Genomic DNA, 18980 nt, shown 5'->3' on the forward strand with positions numbered 1-18980 from the left:
TCCTTTCGTTATCCTAATACTGATATGATTATAGTATGAATGTTGTTGTAACTTCATAATGTACGGGGTATATTTCATTAACCAGGATGTATTGGTGTTGAATGCGACAGTGTCAGTCTTGTCCATCAAAATATGTAGTTTTGTCATCTTTAAATATTGTTTTACTGAAACAACGCTGCTAGAAAAAATGTTGCAGGTTATGGAACAATTAACCGTTTGTCAAAAAACAAGTTTCATTGTTATAATCTGTCGTACTTTTTCGGAAGTCCTGTGTTGTCTGATTTAACGAGTCTGTTCCTGTTTCGTTAGCCAACCTAAAAATAGTGTTAATAGATTATTAGTGCGCGACTGTGCACGAGTATTCTCATTTCAAACCATACTGTCAACGTACATATATGTGCCGAAGTCAAAGTGTGCGGCGACGCTTAAGTGCTTAAACGTTTGAAACAATTTTTTAGAATCTAAATATCCAGAAGTAAAAATAAAAACAAGCTAAGTACAATTCACTAAAATCTAGTCTTCAACCTAATCGTTAGTTTCTCTGAGAGCTTGAAGTGTGCTGAATCTGCACATTCTTTAGACAATTATGTGCTGTAATGACTCCGAAGACATATTTATCTCTCTCGGCGTGCGTGCGGGTGTGTGTGTGTGTGTGAGAGAGAGAGAGCCTTTATTAAACTTCATACAGAAGTGTAACATAGGGAGTTTCATATTTCTACCCCAGCATGGCCGGGTGGTTAGAGCACTCGATTCGTAATCCGAGAATCGCGGTTTCGAATCCCCGTCACACCAAACATGTTCGCCCTTTCAGCCGTAGGGGCGTTATAAAGTGACGGTCATTTCTACTATTCGTTGGTGAAAGAGTAGCCCAAGAGTTGGTGTTGGGTGGTGATGACTGGCTGCCTTCCCTCTACTCTTACACTGTTAAATTAGGGACGGCTAGTGCAGGTATCTCTCATGTAGCTTTTAGCGAAATTCAAAAAAACAAACAATTCCTGCTTGTAAAAAACATATTTTTCGGTAGTTCGAGATTTTAAAAAATCTTTCAAACGTGCTATAGCCTACGTAATTGAAGAAACTGAGTTTCAAAATACAGTAAATTAACGTATTTTTAGTAAATTTTTGTTCTTAAGTGCAAAACTGCACATCTATGTCTTTTGATCTACTCATTGCGACCATCGAAATCCTATTTTTAGAGTTATAAAGTCTAAGACTTACGTCTGAACCATTGAAGGACTGCGGATTTACAATGCTTGAATCCGGGCTTCGATATTCGTGGCGGGCAGAGCACAGTTATCCCGTTGTGTAACTTTGTGTTTAATTGCAAAGAAACACTGGAGGATTAATGAATTGCTATTAACAGTATCCTCAAATCTGGACATAAATAGATGCTTTTATAAGAATATTGCGTTTTCGCCTGCAAATAAAATTAATTCCTTTTTCCGCAATGTTTTCTCTGTCTTCTAAAGTTATTAAATTGTTATGAATAGCAAAATATAGGAACATAAAGCCCTTATGTATTTTGTTTCAAATTATCAGATTTATTTAACAATGCCAACGTGCTCCAACAGTAGACTAAGTAATTCAGTTACGCTGTGATATTATTCAAATATAACTCCATTTTTGTTCTTTTATCATGTGATAATGTCCAAAATATAAACATTCACTACCACCACTATACCGTACTATATTGTTTAAGTCACTCAGCAGATATTAAAATGACGTCATATAAGGGACGCTTTGCATTTTAATTTGTACTGTGGTGAAGTCAGTAAAACGTGCATTTGTAATGAATCACGAAAAGAATTGTGCACTATTTAAAGCTATAGCATGACGTATGAACTTCAAAAGCAAGAAATAAAAATATTTGTAAATTTTAATTTTACTTATGCTTGCAACAAAATAACTTAGGTCTGCACATGTACATCTCGTTGAATTTATATATCGTACAAAATAATGAGAAATGAAAATCCAGTTTCTCTTCTCCCCCAAATTATACACTTACGTCTTTACTGTTCATTTCTACGTTGTTAAAACGTTTATTTCGGAACATTGTTGCACTACATCTACGAAATAATTTAATATTCACATACTGTGATTAAAGTTCGTTTCATTCATTTAATAACAAATTTGGGTTACGCCTCCTTCACAATGTTACATTTATACATTATCACGTAATGTACGACAATTTCATATGATTATATAAGTTTTTGTTACTTATATCTACTTTGCGTTGTTTTTTCTCGTATTGGCAATTGACTTGCAGATTAAATGTGATAAAGATATAACAGTGACAGATACTAAACTATTTTTAAAATCTCATTTACCGTCAGCTCTATTTTCAACATGCTGTTTGATTTGTTGAATGCTATTCAAAGCTGCTAGAGGGCCGTCTACGGTAGTCATTAGTAATATAGAAGTGATATTTAACTAGTAACTAGAAGAATTGATCGTAACATTACAATGCTCACCACGGCTGAATGGATGAGCATGTTCGGTAATAGGATTCGAACTCGCGAGTCGAACCGCCCATACCGCCTGGCCAGAGAATATCGGGGGCACTGTTCTGGGCAATCTCGACTCAACTGATGAGGAGGAAGATGGACATAATTATCTGGATATTTTAGACGAAGAAACACCAGTGGAGAGGTAACGTGACAGCTCCGATGATTGGCAGATCCCAGCATTGATCTTCTGATTATAATGGCTTGTGTCAGTTGCCACACTGGCTAACTGCTAGAAAAAGTGACGGTATTTACTTTTCTAGCCACTGGGTGGTGCTTGTTGGGTGAGAAGTCCTCAGGACATCGCGTGATAGCTGCTCGTTTGCATTATAACCAGGACAGCTGGTGTCATAAGTTAAGGCATCAAGAGCACGTATAGTTGAGATGACTAGTAGTGATCTTTTTTTATTATTATTACTAATACACGATGGCAGGACTTTGCTTTCCAAGTTTCATTGTGGAAGTTTGTGATAAACAGTGCGAAGATGTTTATGCGAAAACTATCTGAGATCGCTTGTGTGAAAATTATGTTGCAATTACACTTGTACGTAAGACATAACACCTATACATGTCTTCCACATGTGCAGATTCTATACTTATCAACAGATGAACCAGACTGTGGTAAGTATTGGTGAAAAAGTCGTTATTATACCAAGAAAAGTAATCTGAAATTATAGCAAAAACGTTTTGGTACCGATTGTTGCAGATGAATGTACACGTAAAAAGCTTTGTGATGTATGTAGCTGCCTGTGACACGTAATGTCTTTTCTTGTTGTCCTGCTATTATTTTGTGTGTGTACTTCTGTACGTTTTAGTGGATAGCACAGATTTTAATTCGAGTTGGATGAATTATAGTGAAAATTCTTAGTTTCGCTAGGTTTTACCTGCTGTTTTTCATTTTGTAATATCGAGAGATAATGTACTTTATCAAATTATAATAAATGATATGGTGACAGATGGAACAGCTGTGCAGTCATAACAGACAGGAGTCGTAACTTAAGTTACCATGGGTGTACGTTATCCAGGTAGTCTGCCAGGAACTATATGCAAAAACCATTAGTTGCAGTATTCATATACGTTCATGTGGCTTTATGCATATGTATTGTGTTGCGCTTGTATAGTAACATACGCTCGTGGATCTTGCATCATATACGTTAATCATGTACACAGTTGTCAGGCAGCAAATCAATAAAATAAATAACTTAGCCCTGATTGGTGAAATATTAGTACAAGTAGTGAAACTGTGATATCGAACTATGGCCGCATCATAGAAAGATAGTTATCTATGCTGTTGCTTTTTTATATTGGTTGGTGGGAGAATATTTTTCGTTTTTGGTAGTTGAAATTTGATAAACTAGTGGAGTTTCTTCACTTGAAAATAACAGTGTAATTTACGACACAATATTTTCGGTAATGTTAATGAGGAATAAACTTGGTTAGTTCGAATGTAATATTCAGAAATGAATAAAATTGTCTAATAAAGTGAAACCTGCTTGCAATAACTTTTTGCCATATTAAACGAAATTTGTATAATTAATGTCTTACCTGTTTATAATGTGATATGTTGAGTACTGCATAATAGAGTATGCGTATAGGTATACTAGTAGAATTAACATTTCTTCAGAGCAATACATAGCATTGTTTAAAACGCTTCATATCTAAAATGTGTTTTCAGAAGAGACCATAACTAAGATATCAAACATTTCAAACAAACTAGCTGACCTTGTGAAGTTCAGATGACAAAAAGCGATATTAAGAATTTGACATTTTTAAACGAAAGCCAAGACTAAAAATACTTCGCGAACTCTGTGGTTCCAACGTTCTTATCCAGCTACCGCAAAAATAAATAAGAATTGTACTCCTCACTTGGGGGCTATGAGTGTGTCATAAGAGTGACGGTCAAATCTCTATTCTCTCGGACAAGGGCATGCCAAGAGTTGGCAATGAATGGTGTTAGCTAATATGCTGTCAGCTGAATATTGTGAATAACTTCAGCAGATAGTTTGGGGCAGATATTCGAAAACAGAGAAATATTTCTTCAAGTCGCTCAGATCAGAAATTTAAAACAGATTTGCGGTAATTTTGTGTCGAACCTTTAGTTATCAGTTTTCCAGAGAATATCATAAACACTTGTCGTTCAGTTTGAGCTTTTTAATGATACTGCTCCAGGTACGTCTGTGGAAATCTCAGTACCTGCCCTTTCCTTATTGTGGAGTCTTAAAATTGCTAACCTTAACATTTAGTCAAAAGATACACCTTTCTTTGAAATAATGTCGCTGACTTCGAAAAATTAAACTCATTTATTTATTTTCTAAGTGTAGAGATAAAACTCTATTGGTATCTTAGTAGTTTTTGCCATTTTGAGTGTATAAGGAATTTTAAAGGATTCTAGTCCACTGTGAATTACAAAGCTGATTTACATAAATAGAGTGCGAACTAATATATATAGACTCTTAAATATTGATTTATATTCATTCAAATAACCTTTACATACATGCATACATATAGGTGTCAGCCATACCTTGAGTTAAAGTTCGTAATTTTTTTTAACGACTATGATTCACTCAGCATTTTGTACTTTTAAAATCTAAACCTTCCATTATGTGACAGAATAGGTCGTGCGTGCCTGTTGGTTAACGTACTCGAACTATGAATTCACGGTTTGTGCTTCCATTGCGTTCCGCAACTTGGAACCGTGGAGGAATTATAAAAGTGACAGTCAAATCCCACCATTTGTTTAGACAAAAGTAGTTTAATTGGTGATGGTCCATTTTGTCGCCTCCTTTCTAGTGTGCAAATCCATAGTTAGCTTTGTGTACCTTTAAGTGTTGTTTGAACTTTGCAAAGAGTTACTCGTGGGTTACCAACGCTAGCCGTCTATAATTTCGAATCCCCGTCACACTAAACATGCTCGCCCTTTCACCCGTGGGAGTGTTATGTGACAGTTAATCTCACTATTCATTTGTAAAAAAAAGTAGCCCAAGGGTTGGCTGATTAGTAGCTGTCTTCCCTCTAGTCTTACACTGCAAAATTAGGGATAGCTAGCACAGATAGCCCTCGTGTAGCTTTGCGCGAAATTCAAAACAAACTGAACCAAAAATCCATCTCTAACAGCGTGCTACACTTTCACCAGTGATTAACTGATTGACCGTGACATTATAATCCTTTCACTGCTGAAAGGGTGAATATGTTCGATGCTGAGGATTTAATAACCTGTGACCCGTTTACGAGTTAAGAATCCTAGCTACTAGGCCATGTCCAGCTTCTAGCTTTACTCGAAAATTCTAAAACAGTAGTAATTTACGAGAACAGTTTTCTTGGGAAAAAATTGTTATAGTTAAATAATAATATTCAGTTTATAGTATTTGAAGACTTCCAGTTAGCCATGTTTTTTCATGCAATTTTCATTTGTGAAGTACCAATGCTTAAAATCACTTTAGTAATTTTGATTGGTATACATTTTTATTGCCTGTGTTCCCTTCTCTTTTGAATAAATAATTAATCGCATTGAACATATTTTGACAATTAGACTTGTTACATTTTGACCAACTTGTGAATGACAGTTTGTAAAATAATGATTCTTATAATTATCACATGGCTGTTTTCTTTGTTAAATGCAAATAGATCATCTTATATTTTCGTAGCGTGTATGAATACATTTTTACATTTAATTATCATCTGAATCTTTCTAGCGACACGCATTTTTCTTGCCGTTGCATTTCTTTTTTTTTTTTTTTTATAAAGTGTCCTATAATAATCATTTGAAATATGTGAATCTACACTCAAAGTAGAACACCGCGATACTTTAATGTGTTAAAATTGTTTGAAGAAGAACCGCTATAGCAATCCAGAGTCGAAACTATGCATCCTGAAGAATTCTAATCTGAAACATCTATATAAATATATTGCTAAGAGCTTCTTATTACAATAGGATAAATCAATGAGAATTCTAGCTACATAACAAACTGGTTAGCAGTAGCAAAAATATCGTAACTCAGTACAATAGAATATTAAAATCTGTAAATAGTGTAAGGCATTAACCCATCAGACGAGGACCTGCGATTTTACGATGCTTTCTAGCCATAATATTCAATTTTAACACGCGGGAAAAAGTTGTAAGACAGGCAATGGAAATAGTAAGTTTATTAAAATCATTATAGCTACGAGAAATTCTTGAATAGTTTATGTATGGCACAAAAAATACTAAAGATGTCGCGATTCGGGTGTTAAAAATTGCAAGGAGTTTGAATAGTTTTTCTCTCAGTGGTGATATGGAAATTTTGTCAGTACAAACTTGAATATCGGTACTGTTTACACTTGTTGGTCTCGCTTCTAGATGACATATTAATATATGTCAAAACATGCAGAGTGTATGCGACTGGTTTACAGTCTCATTGGGGTTTTTTACTGATTTTAATCCTGTGTGGTATGTTAATGGTATTTTATTGTACTTTTGAGACTGAAAACTGTCTTATTTTCAGAACTATGTATTAAAGTCATTGTATTCAAAATAACCACGATTTTTTAAACATCGGTTCCATGAGTTTATAAACTTTGAGAACTTAGTTTAAGGTTCTGAAAAAAATTATTTTTTTTGATTTAATAAACATAATGAGCGATTTGCCGTTCAGTATGTGTGCTGTTCTTTTTGTGATTTTTTAAATAATTTGTTTTTAAAACAAATGTTCAATCATTTTTATCCATGGATGAATAGAAATTCTTCTTTTATTCTAGTGGGAAAAGTTGAGAGTATCTCCGGTAGAACGACGGAAAATCCTGTGTTCCATCACATTCCACGTAATCGCCATCACGTGCGTCGTATGGTCACTTTATGTGCTTTTAGATCGAACTACTGAAGAAATGAATTCGGGCGTATTGGAGTGGCCATTTTGGACTAAATTGCTTATTGTTGCAATAGGCTTCACTGGAGGCGTGTTTTTCATGTACGTACAGTGTAAGATGTACACGCAGTTCTTTCAGCGGTGGAGATCTTACAATCGTATAATACTTGTTAAGAATGTTCCCGAAAATCCATCAGTTACTAAAGGATTGCTCACTTCTAGAACAGGAGAACCAGAAAGCACTGCAAGGTTTGAAGATGTGCATTCAAAAGAGGTTTCACCAGTTGAGGAATTTCACAGCTGTAATAGTGGCAGTATTAGTGTTTTGACCAGAAATGATAGTGAAGGTGTGGAAGACGAGAGTGTCATTGATACAAAAAGCAACGCATCTACAAACGAAGAATATCCTCTTCTTGTTACAATAGTATCAGACGAACAACAAAGCCATAACCCACGGAAGAGTGAAAATGAATTTATGCCATAATCTGATGTTAATAAATTATGTTGAAACTGATTTATGGTAGTAATTACAATAAATTTGTCTCAAAGTAAAAGTATAGCAGTTCGAATTAATGTATCGACTTAATTTAAGACAGTAGTTCGCCTATATGTAATCCAAATGTATATTTTTAAATTAAACGTGGTTGTTGAAGTATTTGAATGTTCGTTTTCGAAAGTAATGAGTTTAAGTAGAACCGAATCGTTTCATAATTTACTTGAGTGGAAATGATAGAATGTTATATTCTAGAAAGTAACTTCTGTCAAGTATGTTGAAATTAGAAATCAAATATACTTAGAAATGATATTGAACGTGTAGTTGTTAAAATATAGCATGTCTAAATTACGCCTCCAGTGGCACAGTTGTAAATCTTCGGACTCATACCGCTATAAACCGGGTTTCAATACTTGTGATAGGCAGATCGCAAATAGTCCTTTGTGTAGCTTTGTGCTTAACAACAACAGCGAGTAGATTTTACGATCTGCCAGTTTAAAGTTCTGATGTACTCTATTAACAACCCAATCAGTATACCAATCAGTTCGTTAGCAATTCAATATTTTAGATGCTCAGTTTAGGTGTTTGAGTTACATATCGCAATTCCAATAGTATTTCGTTTAAAAAGATTTAAAACTAAATGTCAGTAGTTCCGTGCAAGAGGTTAGTTTAATAAAGCATTTTCTTACCAGTTTTAAATATTTGCTCTATTTGGATTGTTCTTTTGTGTCTATTGACGTCAAAATTATAAAGTTATGACAAAATATTGTAGACATCTCTTATTTCAATCGTGTACACTGACTGTTTAATGAAGGATGAAACGATAGTTTTATCAGAGTTGCTAGCTGTTATTGTTAATTCAGTCATATACTTTGTTGTTTTTGTTTAGTTACAAAGATACCTTGTACATTTATTAGTATTATTCAGTTAATTCATATTCATAATATCACTGTGTATTGCATATCTATTCAAGAGAAATCATGCCAATCGAAACAGAGGCGTCCTTTAAATACATAAAATAAACCTTTGCTAACATTTACTTTTCAACATTTATTAGTATTATTCAGTTAATTCATATTCATAATATCACTGTGTATTGCATATCTATTCAAGAGAAATCATGCCAATCGAAACAGAGGCGTCCTTTAAATACATAAAATAAACCTTTGTTAACATTTACTTTTCAACTGACTCTTAGGGCTCGGAAGCAAATACGTTTTCTTTTTTTACATTTATTTACGTGTGTATCGAAATAATGAACGTAACTTGCATTTGTTTGAACTAACATCCAAGTTGTTTGGTTTTAGTATGTACTTTCTTTATAGGAAGATACAGTAACTTAGAATTACATCTCTGTAAATAAACTTAAGTACTTTAAAACTACGAGATTGTGAAAATCTGAATGTGTATGGACAGAAAAATATGTAATGTTCACAAAATTTGAAACAATATTCGACAAAATAAATTATTAAAAGTGGCTTCAACTTTTGATATTTGGTTTGTAAACACAAAACTTACTACACGTCACTTTCGTATCACTTCATCCTTAAAGCAAGATATAAAATACAAAGACATTGCAGTTGAAATATCGACATAAATACATGGTAGAAGAGTGTACATGTACACGAGATAATGATTTGAAATGCCGGTTGTTAGGTGGATGAGAGTGGGTGGGTTGATTTGGCGTTTTATGGGGCAAAGCAACAAGGCTAGCTGCGCCATTTTACTTAGGTACGTTGCATTCCGAATACAATCATTGCATAAAGTATGGTAATTATCGAGCACTTATAAACCATTTAAGTTTAACAAAATATGCTATCCTTTCTGAGTGTGGGGTAATTTTTTGGTTGTTGTTTACAAGACTTTGATTCTGTTTTCTGTGTTCTCGAGCACAAAACTGCGCTATTCTCATCAAAGGTCAAATTTTACCATTATAAACCCTCAAGCCTTTGAGTCACTGAGAAACTTCGAAATTGTGTTGCTTTATTTATTGTACGATTACTAAAAATAATTTGCGTGTCATTATCACGAGTACAAAGTCAGTTGTTAATTATTTTCATAACTGGGTGGGTCTCGATCTAAACTCTCTAATGCTCGTGGAGACAGGTGGTGTTTTATTCTTACGCCGCACTGATTTAGATAAACTGTTATAAGCCATTTGACTTATACAGTAAAAGGGGTTTTCAATAAAATTTTACTTTTAAAGCAATACTAAGAAAAGAAATCTGCCATCTGTTCAAACCAGGAAATGTCACGCTGTAATTTATTTGATGTGGTATTTCAAAATAAATATAAAAGAAACTGGATAAACCAGGATTATCTGAAAGTTTAACTACGTAACGATGCATATAGAAATTAAAAACTGACCTGAACAACAGGAACTCGTGCAAGTCATAAATACAAAACACTGCACTTACTCGGTGTTGTCTGGATACACTGCACAACAATTTGTTTGAAAAGTTTTGCTTCCTGAAAAGTTTTTGCTGATTGTGACAGGTACCTGGTGGGTATGCACAAATATAGTTTTGGTTTTGCTTCATCACGTAGGAACTCTGAGAAATAGACAGTTAACTGTTTACCGGCAATAACGTATTTAATTGCGTTTATGTTTCTAATACGCTATTAAGTTCAACATAATTAAAAGTGTTTTGCTCCTGATTTTCGTTTGTATTCAATGTCCTGTGCATCACGTTGCAGTGTCCAACAAGCATTGACGGATTTCAGTTCCCATGATATCATTTTTCCTTTGTAGCAATGTCCTGGTGAAACCTTTCACCGTGTTTGTCACTGAAAGCACCGAGATTTGCGGGGAAGAAGTCCAAGTGTGAGTGGAGGAAATGAATCTTGAGTGACATGTTGCACTTCATTGTTTTGTATGCTTTGAGAAGTTTATCTACCATCTGAATGTGATGTGGGACTCTGTAGTTGTCAAGAAAATTGTCAACGACGTCTTTGAAGGCTTTCCAGGCAATCTTTCCTGGCCCAACTAACAAATCTTCGAACCGCTTGTCACTCATAACATGTCTGATCTGAGGGCCAACAAAAATGCCCCTTTGATCTTGGCCTCAGTTATTCTTAGAAACATCTGTCTTAAATAACGAAAACCTTCGTCTTCTTTGTTCATTGCTTTCACGAAATTCTTCATAAGTCCCAATTTTATCTGAAGAGGAGGTAAAAAACTTTGCGGGGTCGACAAACGGTTCATGCGCCACATTTTTTTGTCCTGGAACTAACTTTTTACGGAGTGGCCAGCTCTGTCTAGAATAATGTGACTCTTTGGCACGACTGTCCCATTCACAGATGAAAAAACAGTACTTTGTATAGCCGAGCTGCAATCCCAGTGACAGAGCAACGACTTTCAGATCTCCACAGATATTCCAGTTGTACTTGCTGTACTGGATGTGCTTCAGCAACATTTCCATGTTCTCGTAAGTTTCTTTCATGTGTGTTGCATAGCCAACAGGTGACAGCAAACACCATTCCTGCAGTCTCGAACCCAGCAATTAGGCTTTTGCTTTTGACAGACTCAAACCTCTGACCAGATCGTTTAATTCTGACTGGGTTATGAGATGTGGATCGTCTGAGGAGTACGGCTCAAAATCCGGTTCAATGTCACTGCCAGTTCCCTGCATTGCAGTTTCTTCAGCTGGTTCATCTAAGGTCCATTCCTCTGGTAGTTTCGGAATTGGAAGACCGTCGTCATGTGGCACGGGTCTCATTGTTGAATGCAGATTAGGGTATTCAATTGACTTCTTGGTTTTGGCAGAGAAACTAGACACATTAGTCAAAGAGAAGTAATAGTCCGTCACATGGTCTTTCTTTTCTCGCCATATCATCGGGACAGCAAACGGCATTGTCTTTCAAGTGCCTCTGAGCCAAGCTCTCAGACAAACAGCACATATCGCACAACAAATGTGAGGCGCCCATTTCCGGTCTTAATCACCAATTTTACAGCCGAAGTACAGATGATATGCTTTCTTCACAAGAGCAGTCATTCAGCGTCTCTGATGAACAAGCGTATACTCGTCACAAATATAGCAGAATGTATCGCGGCTGTTACGACATTGACGAGACATATTGACCGACACCAATCGTCCTGTAAAACGTCTACTGTATAACATCTAACTTACTTATTACAGTGCCACTGAGGCAATACTATATTCTGAAACAATACGTACACACTATGAGGTCTATATTAATCCAATGAGTAGCATCTGTGTATGCAATCCACTTTTATAGCCTGCTGAGACAGTGTCAAGCTGGCTCCGGTCTGCATACTTTTACAGAACAACTTCCAACCTGGCCTGATTTCATACCTGGACATGCCCAGACTGCACAAAACATTATTCATAGGTCTCTTACAGAGACGAACATTTTTGGACACAATTATAAGAAAAAAACATGACAAAACTGAAGATTTCGATGAAACGGTACGTGATGGGTAAATTTAAATGTGAATTTGGTGATCGACAGCCAAAAATTTATAAGGAACACTCAACAGTGTACAAGAAGCAAAAACTTTGTTGTGCAGTGATAATTATCTGAACATAGGGCCGATGTTCAGCTATTTTTAAACAGAAAGGATTGGTTTGGTTTGAATTTCGTGCAAAGCTACGCGAGGGCTATTTGCGCTAGCCGTCCCTAATTTTGCAGTGTAAGACTGGAGCTAGTAATCAGCACCCACCTCCAACTACTGGGCTACTCTTTTACCAAAGAATAGTGGGATTGACCTTTACATTGTAACGTCCCCACTGCTGAAAGGGTTAGCATGTTTGGTGTGACAGGGATTCGAATCCGCGACCCTCGGATTACGAGTCGAGTGCCTCAACCACCTGGCCTAAACAGAAAGGATGGCTGAAGGATTAAGGACAAAAATATTTTTGAGAAAAAATAATGCCCACGTGCACACCCTCGAAACTTCTTCAGTATATGTAAAAAGTTCCAGGTTTCTTGTTTTTTTCCTCTTGGAGATATGGCGCTGACTAACTGACACCCACGCAGACTGTTTTATTAATATAAACAAAAAACGAAAAAACACACCTTAATTTAGACATTTTTAGGTTAAAGTAGTCGTATTTTAAAATTTAATGTTTATCATAAATAGACCTTAAATGGATCTGTTTAAGATGCATTGTAAGACCTGTATTTCTTAAAATTAGCGTTAAAGTAAAATCTCACTAAAAAAGTAACACCCAAAAACATTCAAATAACCCTCAGATTACTGACCTCTGTTTATTACTGTTCGCTATGGCGAGTTTCAATAATTGCATTATATTGTCTAACTTTATTTTCTAAGTAATTATAAAGAACTGAAACGGGTAATATCACTCATTTTCTTCAAAAAGAAATGCATATAAAACCCCAATAGTAATTAAGTGGAACTAATTGCAATACCCTGGTAAAATGTTTTTGTATATTATTAGTGATGCTTAAACCATGAAAGTAGAAGCAATTAAATGCATACATCTTTAAAAGGTGTGTTTTAAAAGCCGTTAATATCCATCTGTCGGTAATTCTGGAGCCACAAATATTTAAACAGGACATTTACGTCCGTAATAAAACTTTCTTACAAATGAATCTTAGATTACTTCTTTAAAGCAAAGCATATAATCGTAAAAAAGCTGGTTCACTTCTTGCAACATGATTTTTTTACGACTGAAGTTCAAACTGTTTGCCTGGAGGATCGATAACTTGTGAACTCACTTTATTTTTTAGTAGGTACTCAAAGTTTTATTACCTTAGGACCCCACAGTAGCACAGCGGTATGTCTGCGGACTTACAACACTAAAATACGTTTCGATACCATTCGTAGGAAGAGCATAGATAGTCCATTGTATAACTTTGTGCTTGAAATAATAACAACAGTTATTACGTTAGTTTATTTACGTATGTTACCTAACTACTATATAATCTTTTGATATATCGATTTAAAATCTTATCACAAGAAATTATTCTGTTAGCCTATTTTTTTTTTTTTTTCATTTCTCCCACTCCAACAAAACTGTTTTGCGACATTAACTGAAGTTCATAAACTTCATGCTGTTATATGAAAATCATCAGGTCCAATTTATGTATTTCCAGACCAATGAATAGCAAGTTCGACTTCCACTAATGTAAAAAGGGCGATTATAGTCATAGAGACAATTAGCTCGAAAGGAAAGGGGCAATCGTTTTGCTCGAAATTTGATAATAAAGAAGGCAAAAGGAAAAGCTAAAGAACTAGATGGACGAGAAAAGCTCTCACCAAGAATGTCAGCGATGCTCTGTACATCAGCAACTTCCTGGTAATTTGACAGCGAGATGGAAATCATGCCTCCCATTGACCAACAGAATTCTGTCTTGTATTACTTTAGAACTGTTGGTAGAAGCAACGCTGGTTGTAAATGTAATGCAAGATTAATTTTGGCTTTGATACCTGACCTGCTGGAAAGCAATGCAGTTAGAAAAACTGGGATATTTGTGAAAAATACCCGAAGCCCATTTCTGAGCTTCGTGGGCCTGCCAGAGCTCATTGTGGACGAAGATACTGCAGGAAATGTATCGAAGTGTTAGATCAGAACAAACAACTGCTTGATTGATGTAATCAGTTACTACCTGTACACAGTCGTTAACTAAAGACAGCAGGATCAAGTTTCGAGAAAGAGAGAGGTGAACGAGAGCCAGTTAGCCTGGTTCAACTTTCACCACGGCACTCGAGTTAGGTGGCATCAACCTGCAAAAGAAACGAGAGAAAAGTGGAGAACAGATAGATGGATCAATGGCAGCAGAAGATAGGGTAGGTACATGAAAATAGGTAAAGGAACCAGTATTGAAGTGGCCATAGTCCTAGATCATACACTCCATAGAACGACCTCTCCCATGATTATCAGAACCACCCTAGAGGAAGCCGTGTCCATTACTCTCCCAAGATTACAAAGGGAAATGGCAACTGGTTTACGAGAGAATAAAGCAGACAAGTAGAATGAACAAACAGTAATGTACGACCCAAGAAACTATGATCTCCAAGGTGGGCAACTGTTGGTTGACCAGCAGTGCCACTCATCTCTCACACAACCTGTCATTCCAGTATACAAAAACTTGCCACAAGACGACTATAATAGCAGGTTTCAGGAATATTTCCTGTAAGAAAATACACACAGGATGATAGGAATCAATGAAGGCTTAATGCCATTCAGATTACAATGGAAACATCGATAGCTCCAATGTATCAAACTCGCTATTTTTATTTAAATGAAGCAAACTGAACAAAGAACCCTTCTGTTTACAACCAGGCCTTTTTTCTTTACTAGGAGGTCTATTAACCTCTATGGATCCTGCCCTGGGTTGATTGTCAGGTCTCTGCCAAGGGGTACGAACAAAAAATAGTTCTGCATTTTGGAGCTGAAGACAGACCTGGGAAGTCACCCAAAGCAATGACAGGAGAAAACATTGACTTGTCAACTTTTAGCCATAGAGGGCAAACAAAAACTCTTCAGTGAGAGAAACTCCGAAGTAGACACGGAAAGATCTGTCTGTACTTCCCCTGAAGCAGTGGGGCACAGTGCAATGACATAGGTGAGAAATGAAGTCGGATACAATAACTTCCGAGTAAGAAACGTTAAGTTTGAAATGGTGTACTTCTTTTTCTTTCACTTGTTTAAGACAAAAACTACCATAATTAACACAGTGAATGTCCAGTTTGCATTCATAGACATCATGATCTTTACCACTGCAATGAGCATAAGTCACAGAACCATGATAAGACGTCTTTGAATGACAAAATCGCTAACAGTAAAAACATCTGGAATATATACCTTTACCTAAAAGTTCAGATAACCTATCTTGACAGCAGCAGTTGGACGTGAAAACATAAATATTAAAATAAGAACTATGGAAGGCAGGAGAATACCTTCTTTATTAGTGGATAAATGTAGCACTGCAGAAACTACTTGGATGGATAAACCAGCGAGGATTTCCGCCTCGAATATGTTCTTCAAATCTTTCTCAAAAACCCTTTGTAAGGAATTCAAAGTAATATGGAGAGTAACCTAAATGGGTAAATCCCCAATGGTCTTTCGAATTCAAGAGCTGTGTTTCAATGTAATGTTTCCACCATGATGTCCCAAGAACATTGTTTTGCAACTGAGTTTGGATAGTTAGGAAGCTCCTCTAATCCCTTCCGAATAAAAAAATATATTTGCCCTAAAGTTTTGCATGATAAGAAATGCAAGATAAAAACAAACATGTTCAGAATGGGCAAAGATTGCTGGTCTTTAACACATGGTTGTTTACCGATTAGCTGTTTTTTACTATTTTATTTTTTTGAAGATTTGGTGGATCCATAATAAAAGGAGAACGGTTCATTGCTCATCTATTTCACCTACAATAGAGTCCAACAAATAGATGCACTGTAATGCCAATCAAGGACCCTGCAGCAACACGTCAGGACCTGAGAAGGAGCCATATACACAGGAATTCAGGCCAAACTAATATACTGCAGTGCCCCAGACGCCACTCAACCACCAGGATCCTCTCTTCTCCTTCACGGTAAACATGTGGGTGGATGATCAGATCCCAAAGGAGGTAAACTGAAAAACAGAACTTTCCTTGGGATGTCCTCCCATCACCACGTACAGGAATACATTTCGAGGGACCTTATTTTTGCATAAAATTTTTCCCTTGTAATATTACAGTACCCCTTTCGTTTCAGCTTAAAAAGTTACTCATGCAGGTATAATCTCAGTAAACATGCCTTGCACACGTTAAATCTTTTAGCATATTGTGTATACATTTTACATCTTAAAATTAATCATGAATATAAACAATTGTTTTTTTAAGAGGCACTTGTAATATACTCTTCAAAAAAAGAAACGCAAAATTTGAGACATATTGTAAACAAGTTTATTCCGGGTAGTTCTGTATGACATGTGTGAAACTTTGCCCATTCACTGCTGAACATCCAAAGTCTGCAAAGGCGAAGTCCACGCTCACTAGTTGAAGTTTAACGTCACTCAACGTCAATAACGAGTATGATCCCCGTGAGCATTAATACCTGTTTGGCATCTCCTGCCCATGGAAGCGATGAGATGACGAATCACATCCTGTGGAATGGCTGTCCACTCAGCCTGCAAAGCTGCTGCAAGCTGAGGTTGTCGCCAGTCCAACTCGTCCCAAAGATGTTCGATGGGGTTTAAATCTGGTGAGCCAGGGAAGAACGTTGATGTTGTGGTGTCTCAAGAAGACAGTGGTGAGTCGGGCTGTGTGAGAACGGGCGTTGTCACGTTGAAAAACGTCGTTGACGTTCATCATGATGGGTTGCACATGTGGCCTAAGAATTTCGTCGACGGTTGCGTATGGTCTGATCGAAAATCCTACGCAACCCTGGTATGGTTGAGGCAGTAGACGTCGCAATGGTGGTCCTATCCCGAAGGTGACGTAACCGGATGTAGCGATCTTGTGCGGGCGTGGTCACACGAGGGTCTGCCAGATCGTGGACGGTCACAAGTTGATCCATGTTGTTGGTGACGATTCCATAGCCTTGTGATGGTGCTTGGGTAAACATTCACAGCTCTGGCAACATCTGATCGAGATTCGCCTGCTTCCAAGCGACCAATGATGTTGTTGCGTTGTGCTTCAGTCAGTCTTGGCGTAACTGTATTGCGTGTGCTAAGCTCAGCTTAACACTGAGCTATGGAAACCGAGAACTCGTCACTTTTATAGGGATTTTGCACATGTTGCACTTGCAGATCTCTCAAATTTATTGGACACGAATGCGTTTTGGCGAAAAATCCAATGTTTTCCTCCGTTTTCAAAGTGCACAACTTTTATTGTCATTTTGGTCTGACAATCAGTGCCTTAACACGTGTAACATCACATACTCTGAGCTTGTAACGTTATTACATATATTTCTCTTTAAAATAACAAAAATATCCCTTTTGCGTTTCTTTTTTTGAAGAGTATATATCCTTGCTTTGTACTTGGAAAGAACAGGAGTATTTCTATTATAGACATGTTTTATTTCCTCCAGCTGACTAGTGTGATCTTTGCTCCATCTTTTTGTTTATTCAGTTTACATGCTATTTCAGTGATTATTTGGTGATTTTACCAAGTTTCCCTTACCAGCAAGGTAGTCCACTTTCTCATTGAGTAACATGCAACTGTAAACAGGAATAAGTTATCAGATGAAACTCAGACTCCCTCAAAAGGTGTTTATTCTTTTTGTACAAAACCTGTTTCCAATTTTCTTGTTATAAGGTATATATCAAGTCTTTCAGAATATAAAACAATTCTAACTTCCAGTGTTGTTCTGCATTTTCTTTTCAAACAACTATGCTTGCATATTTCACATTCTCCTATGAATGGACAAAATCTTCCAGTTTATTCTGCTGACCATTGAAAATACTAGATGTCTATTTCTCCACACTACTCTTGCTTATACCGTATCTATTATGTTTCTTCAGCTATGACTTTTCCCTCCATAATTTCGTTGTAACCTTGATTTTGATTAAATAATGCCATCTGTCTGGACCAAGTTCATACTCTTGACATTTTTCAGCAGACATATCAATTGCATGTTTCTTGACCTCACTGACCTATGACTTGATTGGACAAAACTCAAATGTCAAAAATCCTACTAAGCAGACTACATGAAATGAAGTTTTGTTTATTTATTTTCAGAGAACATAATGTAATGTTTCTCGAAACAGTATTTAAAAGGTTTTTTATTATTGTTATGCATGGGTCCTCAGAAAAATCATAAAATTTTACAGCGTGTAGTTAAACATTTGGTTCTAACCCGTGTGCACAATTTTCTTACCTTTTTTTTCATTTAATACCTAGAATGCTCTTTCATCTACCAGAAAATGCCCAGCACATATACTTATATTTTTTTTTTTGTATGTATGGGGTTTTTGGTTGCTTTCTGTTTCTGTTGCAATAAAATAAGAGAATAAATCTTTGAAACAAATACAAATGAAAAAGCATATGCCATTATTTTTGTCTTTAGTAAAAGCAGTGGCCTTTAACACTAGTTTTTTTTTTGTTAATTCATTTCAAATGTATTTACTTAATTAAAATGCAAACGATTTAGCACAAATTACACTTTTCAGTTGACTTCCGATATATATACAAAAATTACGTGTAGTAAAAAATTAAAAATCTGAA

General features: G+C 36.2%; 1 protein-coding gene across 1 annotated transcript in view; it reads left to right on the top strand.

Annotated features, from left to right (window-relative positions):
* Nucleotides 1-9316, top strand: part of LOC143234004 (E3 ubiquitin-protein ligase MARCHF8-like) — a 28395-nt gene extending 19079 nt beyond the window's left edge. The window contains exon 3 of the mRNA XM_076470993.1: nt 7239-9316. Coding sequence (XP_076327108.1) covers nt 7239-7829 — 591 coding nt within the window. The 3' untranslated portion in view covers nt 7830-9316. The remainder of the gene's footprint in view (nt 1-7238) is intronic.
* Nucleotides 9317-18980: the final 9664 nt, after the last annotated feature.

The sequence above is a fragment of the Tachypleus tridentatus genome, chromosome 12 (assembly GCF_004210375.1).
Source record: "Tachypleus tridentatus isolate NWPU-2018 chromosome 12, ASM421037v1, whole genome shotgun sequence".
Lineage (NCBI taxonomy): Eukaryota > Metazoa > Arthropoda > Merostomata > Xiphosura > Limulidae > Tachypleus > Tachypleus tridentatus.